The sequence below is a fragment of the Psammomys obesus genome, unplaced genomic scaffold (genome assembly GCF_907164565.1).
Source record: "Psammomys obesus unplaced genomic scaffold, mPsaObe1.curated_primary_1811, whole genome shotgun sequence".
Lineage (NCBI taxonomy): Eukaryota > Metazoa > Chordata > Mammalia > Rodentia > Muridae > Psammomys > Psammomys obesus.
The window spans coordinates 44,586,178-44,596,181 of NW_026596051.1; the positions used below are offsets into that span (position 1 = coordinate 44,586,178).

Sequence of the window (10,004 nt, forward strand, 5' to 3'; positions counted from 1 at the left end):
TCTATCTATCTATCTATCTATCTATCTATCTATCTATCTATCTATCTATCTGTTTTAATTTTGTTGAACTGAGAATAAAGCTTAGTCTCTCCTTTGTGTCCTTTCTTGTGCCATTATATTCACTGACATGTTTGTACCTAATGCAGATGACACCCACAACATCTTCATAAATTCAAATTTTAGAGTAAAATAAAAATATTTTCTTATTTGTATAAATGGAAGCCTAGAGCTGAATTACCATTCCAAATCTGTCAGAAATTCATAACAGGACCCAGAAGGAATGCACAGTACAGATCAGCCTATGTTAAGAAGTGATGAAACTCTTAAAACCGAAGTCTTCATAGCAAGTCTTTATAACTCCTCCCCTCCCCCTGTGGCTATCAAGGGCTGCTTCTCATTTCATATACCTGTACTTAGGCACAGAACAAACACCTTCTGGTTGACATCATGGCTGCAGAGAAACTTAGGGCAGATCCATTAGCAATAATCTTCATGACTTTGATGTGACGAATCTCTCTTTACTTTCCAGTTAGTTAACTGGAACGAATCCCATGGTTCTACTGAACTATGGTGACAGAGTCAGCTCCCACTGTGCACTAAGAACCAAGGCTTAGCCACTCTTTTAGTGGCCACGAATGCCAGATGCATAACTTGGCTGAAATAAGTTATTGTCTATCCTGATTTGGGAAGTATGGGCTTCCGCAACAGCTCACAGAAAACTGAGAGCATTGGCAGAACAAAGCGAGTAGCTACTACCATGGGTGGGGTTAGGAGAGGGTCAGCCTTGCACTTAGTGAAGCTGGTGTTAGGTACATTGCCAAGGTTCTGACTCAGTTTGAGCATATCCTCTTGTGTAAATTAACGTTTAGCTTCAAGGATTAAAAATTGACCACATCACTTGGGGAGGAGAGTGTGTGGAGAAGGGAGAGGAAGGGAGGTATTGGGGGGAGGAAGGGAGGAATTGGGAGGGGAGGAGGGAGGGAACTAGAGGGGGGATACAAAGTAAATAAAGTATAATTAAAATGACCACATCTTTGGTTGTATCTTAACATACAAAAGCTAATTTCCCAATTTCTTATTTTATTCTGACTCCCTGAAATCCCAGTAATTTTTTTTTTTTTTTTTTTTTTGCGGGTGTTGCTTGTTTTTTGTTTTTAAATAATACTTTAGGTTTATAGCAATTCTTTGTTTTGAATCACAGGACATATCAGTCTGTGAAACTGAGATAAGTTTTATGATTCCACTTATACACACACATACACATACACACACACACACACACAAATGCATGCAGAGGGGCATAACACTCACAGTACACAAATTCATGGAGAAGGATACACAGACAGACAGACAGACAGACAGAGACAAAGAGAAATAGACAGACTGACAGACAGAGACAAAAATAGATCCTGATTGGTAGTAGCTAGACTGTTGCTGTCCCCTGGAAAATTAGCAGGATGTTTTCCCACACAGATGCTCATCGAAAAGGGCTTTTGCTCTTGGCAGTGACGAACAGATGCTATTTAAATGAACCCAAGGGGAGATCTGAAAGATCTCATCTTCAATCTCTGAAGAGTCCATTACCCCTTTCCTATTGATTTTTTCTTTTTCCCTTAACATTTAGATTTTCTTCTGGATAAGTGCACCATTAATTAATTTCCATAGTCCAGAGCTTTGCAAAGAAAACCATATTGGCTGGTTCTGAAGAACTGGTCTGTGGAATGAGCTCTAGTTGGCAAGCAGCCAATATGGTTTGCTTTCTTTGTAATGTGTCTATGTAGGATTTCAGAAACTGTGGCTCATCACTTTCCTTTGATTGCAAAGCTCTGGACTATGGAAATTAATTAATGGGGCACTTATTAGGAAGAAATCTAAATATTAAGGGAGAAAAAAATCAATGTGAAAGAGACAATGGAGTCCTCAGAGTTTAAATATGAGATTATTTTTCCAAGAGTTACTTTAAACTTCTTTTGCCAGGAGTGAAACATACTCAGTTCTTAAGTCTACGCTTTTACATTAACATTTTTACTCTGCAAGTATCCTTGAGTATTATCCTTGTTCTTTCTTAGTACCAAGCAGACCACCCCATGCTATAAATGGGCAATTCTATGATACTTCTAAAAGTAAAGGCTGTAGTCACCCCATCTCTCCATTATAGGGGAGAGTAGTAATACATAATATATATATGATGTATTGTTATTAAGTTAGTCATTTCATGAGAAGTACATATGTTAAATGTGATTTTTGCTATGTAAATTTTACCTATTTCTGTTATGATTTTATAGGACCAAAAGTGCATCCATCAGAAAACCCCTTAACAACACTTGTGAAACTTTGAAATTACTAGGATTCAGAAACAGAGACAGTGGTTGGTTTGCTGTTGATGACATTGTGGTGAGAACTGTCCAGAGCGGCTTGATATCATTTGAATTAAGTGAACACCTGGAGAGGTAAGGCCATAGGAGAGAATCGGCCGATGGTGCTCTCCTAGAGCCTGTGATTAATGTGTAGGAATGGAATCTCAAGAATACATTCTTATTGCTCAGATAGAAACATAAGCTGTCGTTCAGGGTGTACTTGGAAATGCAAACCCCACTAGACATGGATGCTGTTTGCAATTTTGCTCACGATAGCTTAGGTAGGGCTTTCGAAACTACTTGCAACCTCGGTTTATTTGTATAGGTTTCTCTCAACACCAAAATAGTTTCCAAACAGCACCTTCAGTTCTTACATTCCGCATTATAGTAATTAACTGTTCGTATTATGCTCATCTCATAAATATGCAGATATAAACTGAATTCAGTCCCTTCATTTAGCACCCTCATTTCCATGTTTTCTAGACGGCCCATCAAAGGAGTGTTTCAGGCATTTTTAAGGTACATGAGAAGTAAATACTCACAGAGAAAGACAATCACATGTCTAAAGATAGGTTTCATTTCGTAATGATGACTTTACCTCTGTTATTATACCAGGCTAAATTCTGCAGAAACACAGTGTGAGATGGGCAAGCGACTGATTGATGGGGCCTCTCAGGAAGATCAGCCAGGGATGAAAGAAACAGAGGGATCCAGGGAAGACAGGAGGAAAACTGGTTTAGGCTTGATTTTTCTCCAGCCTTGTGCTGCAGAGGAGCAATGGAATACCACAATTGTTGGTTTTCATGGCAGTCCTTGTCTGTGGGAAAAGGCTGCTGTGGACTAGGTCTTCTATTCTCTGGAGAACAATCAAGGGTTAACTTGTCTACTTCTGGGACCTAAGTCTGTATCAGTTTCCCAGGTGTGATGTAACAAAATGCCACAAATTTATTATCTTAACAGTTCTAGAGGCTCAGTGTGTCCAATCAGAGTGTTGATAAGGTTCATTCCCTTTGAGGACTTCAAGGGAAGAAGTCCTGCCGGAAGCCTGAACTTGGCTTATAAACGGTCATCTGCCTCCTCACACAGTGTTCTTTGTGTACTTCTTATTATGCTAAAAATTTCTCTTTTGGAGAACATCAGTAATATTGAAACAGGGTCATCCTAGTGAGCTCACCTTAACTTATGTACCTGTGCTGGGACACGGAATGTTACACTCTGAGCATTAGTACTGGAGGATATGGTTTATCAGTTCAAACCAAAAGAAGACCCATGGAAAGGTCCCATTGTAGAAATGGACATGAGTATTTCAGTCCCTCATAGTTGTGTTCTGTGGGCAGATTAGTTTGAGCGGTGCTTTTCTGGAGCCATACTTTCATGATGGAAGCATGAAAATTGCAAACCTTGGCAACCTCGCCATCGTAGAAAGCACGGCACACCCACACAGGCCCTGGGGGCAGAGCCCGTCAAACACCTGAGATGTGATGGATGTAGGCCCAAACTCTTCAGCGTGCTTCTATGCTGAGCATCGTACGAAACTATAACCAACCTATTCAAACAAAAAATTGTTTAGCAAAACATACCTCAGCATAGTAAAGCTACAGTAAAAGCATGGTTGTGTAGCTCATTTACCACGAGCTGGACTTGAAAGACCGAGCATGGTTCTGGGTGAGTCAGTGAACACTGAATCTGTACACTTCTGAAGGCTTTGTAGACAAGGCGTCATTGGTGAGACTACACTTATTATGGCTTTTAAAATCATAAACATTTCTTACTATTGTTTGAGTTGTTCATACATCTAAAAATTCAAATTGTGGGTCATTGTAGCAACAATTAGAACAGAAAAAAAAATTGCTTGGCTTTATAAGACTGTTCCCCTTACATTTTTTTTTTCTTTTTTAAGAATTTTGTCATTGTTAAAGCCCAAGACACCCATGCACATTTTTCTAGGTCCACATAGCATCAGAATCACCAAAATACTGCCTTCTACCACCATACTTAGTTCCACTAGAAGGTCTTCAGGAGCAACAGCATGTCTGGAGCTGCCATCTCCTGTGATCGCAGTATCTTCTTCTGGACCCCTTCTGGAGGTCATACCTTATGTAAACGGAGTACATTCTAAACGAATGACAAAAATACATTATAGTAAGTACAAAAGCTAGTAACATAGTTGCTCATTACTATCATCAAGTGTATAATTTCATACCTTGGCAGGGTGATGGGTTTCTCATACCAACATCACCACAAACATGCGGGTAATGTGCTTGTACTGTGATGCGAAGACCGTAGCATCACTAAGTGATAGAATTTCCCAATTCTGTTGTATTCTTATAGGACCACCCAAGTACTTGCAGATAGTCACTGATTGAAATGCTATGCCATACATGCGTGTGTAATTAAAACATTGGGGTACTTTACAGCTCACCTGAGACAGGATGATTGCTTCAAGGATATGTTTTAGAGGCGGATGTGCTAGTGTACACTTGTAATCTTAGGATGTGACTGGCTGAGGAAAGACTGGCTGGGCTACATAGCAAGAGCAAACCACCTGACAATAACCAAAAGCATGTTTTACAATCTAACTTGAGAGCAAGGGAGAGGCCCCAGTGAGCAAAGCTAGGGCCTACAAACAGGAAGATCTCAGTTATGTACCCCAGCACTCAAAAACCTTAGCATAACAGCCTGCATCTGCAACTAAAGTATTGAGAAGAACAGAGACAGGCAGACCTCTGGAACTCATTGGCCAGATAGCCTAGGGTACCTGTTGAGCTCACTACTGACACTCTGTCTCAAATAATAAGGTGGAGAGGGATGGAGAGAGATAGCTAAGATCTAACATTGTTCTATGGCCTCTAAATGCATGCACATACATGTGCCCATTCGCCAAAACATAGAGATGTATATACCCAGTCAAACATATGCATGCAAAACACACAGACAAATATACAGAGAGAGAGACATAGAAACAAAGAACTTAGCTGATGTGAACAGGCTTCTTAACTGACAGAGGTTTCACTAAAGTCTTTCATTAGTGTCATTAGTTGATCATCAGAATCCTTGCTTTGCTTTTAAGTGAAAGTAAAGAAAAATAACTGTTTTTCTTGGGTCTGACGTGTTTCAATGCTTTACTTCCCCCTCCTGGCTTGCCTCTCTCCTTTTGAGCAGGTTTATCGTACTCCACCTGTCTTCCACAGTGGACAACAGCCAGCTGGTTTCTTTTGTGAAGTCTTTAGAGGAAGCCTCACTCAGCACCACCGCCTGCATTGTACTGTCACACCGGAAGGACAATCCGCACAGCCTGGTTATTTTAGTGGTACCTTCTAAGGAGTTAAATCTGGCTCTGAAGAACTTGCGCTCAGAGGGGTTTGGAGGACTTCCAGAATCATCTAGACATTTCCAAGTAAAAGAAGGAGAACAACTTCTTTTAAGATTTACTGGAAACATATTTGGCTCAAGTAAGTATGAGGAAATATTCTTGTATATTCTACAGACTATAAACCACAAAACCTTAGATGCAAAAACCCCAAATTTGTGTTACTCAGAAAGACTTCCCTTTAGAGAATTTGTAGAAATATTTATATGCTTCTAGTCTTTCTAGGCACTTTTCTCTGCACAGAGGCAGGTGGGGTTTAATGGACAAATGCATTCTCTTAGGACTAGTCTTCACCCTGACTGCCCCCTGTGTTCAGGTTAGCATAAACTTTCCCTTGTGATTCTGCTTACACACCCTGCTTACGCTCAGCAAGAATGTGTTTTACAGTAACAGTAATCTGTTGAAAAACATGTCATGTGACAGGGGGCCCTTATGATGATTTGACTTACAAATGCTGCCTTTATAGTTTACGAAAGCAACCCACATTCAGATAGAAACTGTGTGTTCTGAGTTTTGATCTTTCTCCAGCTTAGCTGTTTCAAGACTAATACTTTCTGTGTTGCCACAGCTCCTAGTGGGCCACCCAGTCTCGAGGGGAAAGAGTTAATACCCCGTGTTGGGTTGCTAAATCATGGCATTAAGTATGTGAAGTATGTTCTATGTGTTTTTGACATATTTTCATTTTGTTAGGTTTATGTGAAAGTGAACCCATTACAAGTCCAGGAGAATCCGTCTGATACTCTTCTGATAGAACAATATTACCCTCCATTGCACCTAAAATGATCTCCAAACTTTTGAATGTGACCAGCAAAGAATCCAACATGGGTCAATGGACACTCAAGAGAGATATGATTAGAAATATGACATGTAACTCCTTATTTTAAACCACATCATTTTACTTTACACATTTTAAGGTATATTTTCAGAACACATTCACATTCCACATTTGGAAAGTGGTCTGAGGCTCAGGAATAGTAGATTTGGTGACTTACTCTGCAGTCTTCATTCATACCTTCACCCAGTTTTACTCTTGTTCCCATTTCAAATCGCATTAAAATGAGAAATTATTGACCTCTGGTTTGGGTTTTACTTATGTTCTCAGGAGACACTCTTCACTGGAATGGGATTTTATGGACGATGAGCATATCTTCCTTGTTCAATGTCCTCTGGCCCCAACAGCACTCAGCTTTCAATGACTGTAGAGTGAATGAATGAAGATACAGTAAAACTCAGGAGAATGGGCAAGATGATAGCAATGGGAAGTGCTAGGGAGGAGGGAGAAGTGAGTGGTTAGGGGAGGTGAAGGAGATACAAGACAGTGAAAGAGGAAGCGAGAAGAATAAAACAGAAGAGTAAAGAGATAGGTAAAAGAAGAGAACTGAAACTCTTTGGAGGAATTGCCGTGTGGGCATTGTTTTCATCAACTCCTTCCTATTTGCAATTCCTTCCTTGAGTAGCGTCGAGTCTCAAGGTGCACCGATAGTGGCGAAGTGTGAAGGAGAACCAAAGGGTGGATTTTTGTGGGGTTTCGGAATCAGGAACCTGGCCATACACTTGATGTGTTGTAACACCCTCTGCATGTGTGTAGACTAATCTGCAGTCCATTGAATTCCGTGATGCCTGCTGTGCCTCATTCAGAAAACGGCTCCAAGACCTTACGCAGTCTTTGTGGTTCACAAAGGAAACGAGGTTTGAAGTCAGTCCTGAGACCCATTATTAACCAGTATCTTCCAGCCTAAAGTACCTCTTTCACTCTTACATACAGCATCTCAGTCATTGGAAGAGTAGGGGAAGACAGGGCAGGAAAGATGCTTACGTTCTGAAGCAGAAGCCACAGTGTACAGTCAAAGAAAGCTCTCTAAAGAGAGATAGTCACTACCCGGAAACTAGTAATACAAATGGTTCTCCTGAAATAGCAAAGTGGCAGCGATGCTGACCTATTATTCTAAACAGGACTGAGCTGCTGTTCTCACGGGCAGTGGATCTGTTGCCTTGCCCGGTGCCCAGGGTCATATGCTAAATTAACACAGCCTAACCCTGGCAGCATGTGTGCTGGGCTGGCCAGGAGGGAGAGATGATCTCTCCCTCACTCAAAGAAACCGAGTCAGGCCAGAGGCCCAGTTCTTTCTACTGTCCGACTCCAGGAGATTCTGGTTCATATTAGGATCCTCACTGGACCTTGTCCAGCGGTCTTTGTTTCAGTGCCTGACTTTATTTTTGTTTGTGTATGTCCCTCGGCACAGATACAACTTTTCATTTACTCCCTTAAGTTGTTTCTCTATAAAGACTCTCTCTGGAAGTGGCTAGTCTTGGTACCCACACAACCGCCTTTATCTAGATGGCACAGGAAAGATAGGAGGAGCTCCGTGAGAAATACTAGTGGAAACAAAAAAAAAAGCCAAAGGTTTTAGCATTGTACTAGTAATTGTGATAACTGAATGAGTTAATGCTGAATAAATTCATTAATAAGTTATTGAATTTAGACCACTGTTTTTTAAAAATCCCAAATCCTCTCACCTACAGATATACCACACAGATACTTTCCTGAGAAAGTTTCACGAGTCATATCTCCCCTTCCTGCTTCTGAGATGAAGTGAAGGGATGTTTGTTCATCCCAATCTTTCTCTTTTGTCGGCCATTCTTCAGAACAGAGCTCGGTCATGCTGTCACTCTCTGTTAGAGATGCCACTACAGCACTTACACATTTTGCTGAATGACCCTGGAGACCCCATCGAGTGCAAACAAAATCCACAAAGTGCTAGCGATTGCTTTGAGAAGGTTTTATATAACGGCACCTACTCCTAACTTCTGGAAATGTTCTGTCCAAGCCTGTAAGCCTTAGAAATGTTCTCAGTGGCCTATGTCCTTCAGTCCTGGGATGTGTGTGTCCATGTATACCATATTGAATTAATCATCCTTTTATTCCGTTCAGTAAAACTTACCCATTGTTCTGCACTCTGCTATCTGAAGACTAGATATGATAAGTGACTGAGTGAGTGTAATGCTGGCTAAAGAGCACATGGCAGAAAATAAAAAAGGGAAATGATTGAAAAAAGGATAGAGTTACAACTTTAAACACTAATCACAGGAGAGCTGTTGATTAGGTGACATTTATATAATTCTCTACCCATCTCAGGAAGCACATCCCAGGCACAGGCGTTCCAGGTCGGCGTAAACTGTGTGCCTGAGGATTATCAGAGACTAAGAAAACAGGGTCACCAGGCAAGAGAAGAGGTAATGGATGACGAAGGCTGACGAGTCCTAGGCCATTGCAAAGACTGTGCCTGAGATTACATTTGGGATGGGTGCTCCAAACAGGAGTAACATGGCTCAAGGGAGACTACAGCTCTCTTGGGAAGAACCTGCAAGGTGCGGGTGGTAGTGAAGAGGCAGGTAATGAGCCATTTCTGTAGGGACTTGGCAGACCTCGGAAGCAGAAGTGTGCTAGCAGGTTAGAATCGTGGAACTGCGCAGGCCCGCTGTTTCAGGGTACTTTGGGTTCTTGCATAGCTAGCACTCTTGCTTCCTCATCTGACTTTTCTAGTGAAAGCCCTCATTCATGTACGCGTGCTTTCTATGATATCAATAAAAGACATTTCTGAGAAAACAAGCATTGCTGTAAGAAACTCAGTTACTCACAAAATAGAAATAATTTTTTAACATGGAAAGTACTTGTGAAATAGTGGTTTTCTCAGCTATCTACTAGGGACTCTGTGTCTTAGGTGCTGAGACTGGGGGAAAAAGTCCCCAAAGGTCACCTAGCCAATGCTGTCCTTCTCAGACTTTGAAATGTCATTTTTACTTCTTCTTTAGATGTGTCAGAGAAAGAGGAAAAACACTGTTATTTCTTTTATGATTTTTAACTTTTGGTTCCTTTTTATCAGAGAATAATGACCCTCGAAACGTGGAGCTCTCTTTTAGCAATGAACTTTAAAAAAAATGGCATAACAAGCAGTTTCTAAACTCTGTCAGTCCTCAGTGATTCCTATTTTATTTACAGACATGACCTCAGGGTCCCATTACAGATGTCACTAAGTCTTAAAAGGAGCTGACTAGCAATGATAGGTTGACAAATTCTAAATGTTGATTTAACCAGTGTAGGAGCACCTGCAAATCCTTCTGTGCTGCATATTTGCCCGCTTCCTGCGAGCAACTGTGACTCTCTCAAGGAAAATAATGTCTTTGAGGCATAAAAGAAATTTCTTCAGTGAGTCTAGTCTGATAAAAGTAGTACTGTTTGTCTTTCTTTCTTTCTTTCTTTCTTTCTTTCTTTCTTT

At 40.9% G+C, this 10,004-nt stretch overlaps 1 protein-coding gene across 1 annotated transcript in view; it reads left to right on the forward strand.

Moving 5' to 3' along the window:
- Positions 1 to 10,004, forward strand: part of Dthd1 (death domain containing 1) — a 55,203-nt gene that overhangs the window by 17,285 nt on the left and 27,914 nt on the right. The window contains exons 6-8 of the mRNA XM_055623806.1: positions 2,286 to 2,450; positions 5,520 to 5,809; positions 8,864 to 8,961. Of these exons, the coding sequence (XP_055479781.1) occupies positions 2,286 to 2,450; positions 5,520 to 5,809; positions 8,864 to 8,961 (553 nt within the window). The remainder of the gene's footprint in view (positions 1 to 2,285; positions 2,451 to 5,519; positions 5,810 to 8,863; positions 8,962 to 10,004) is intronic.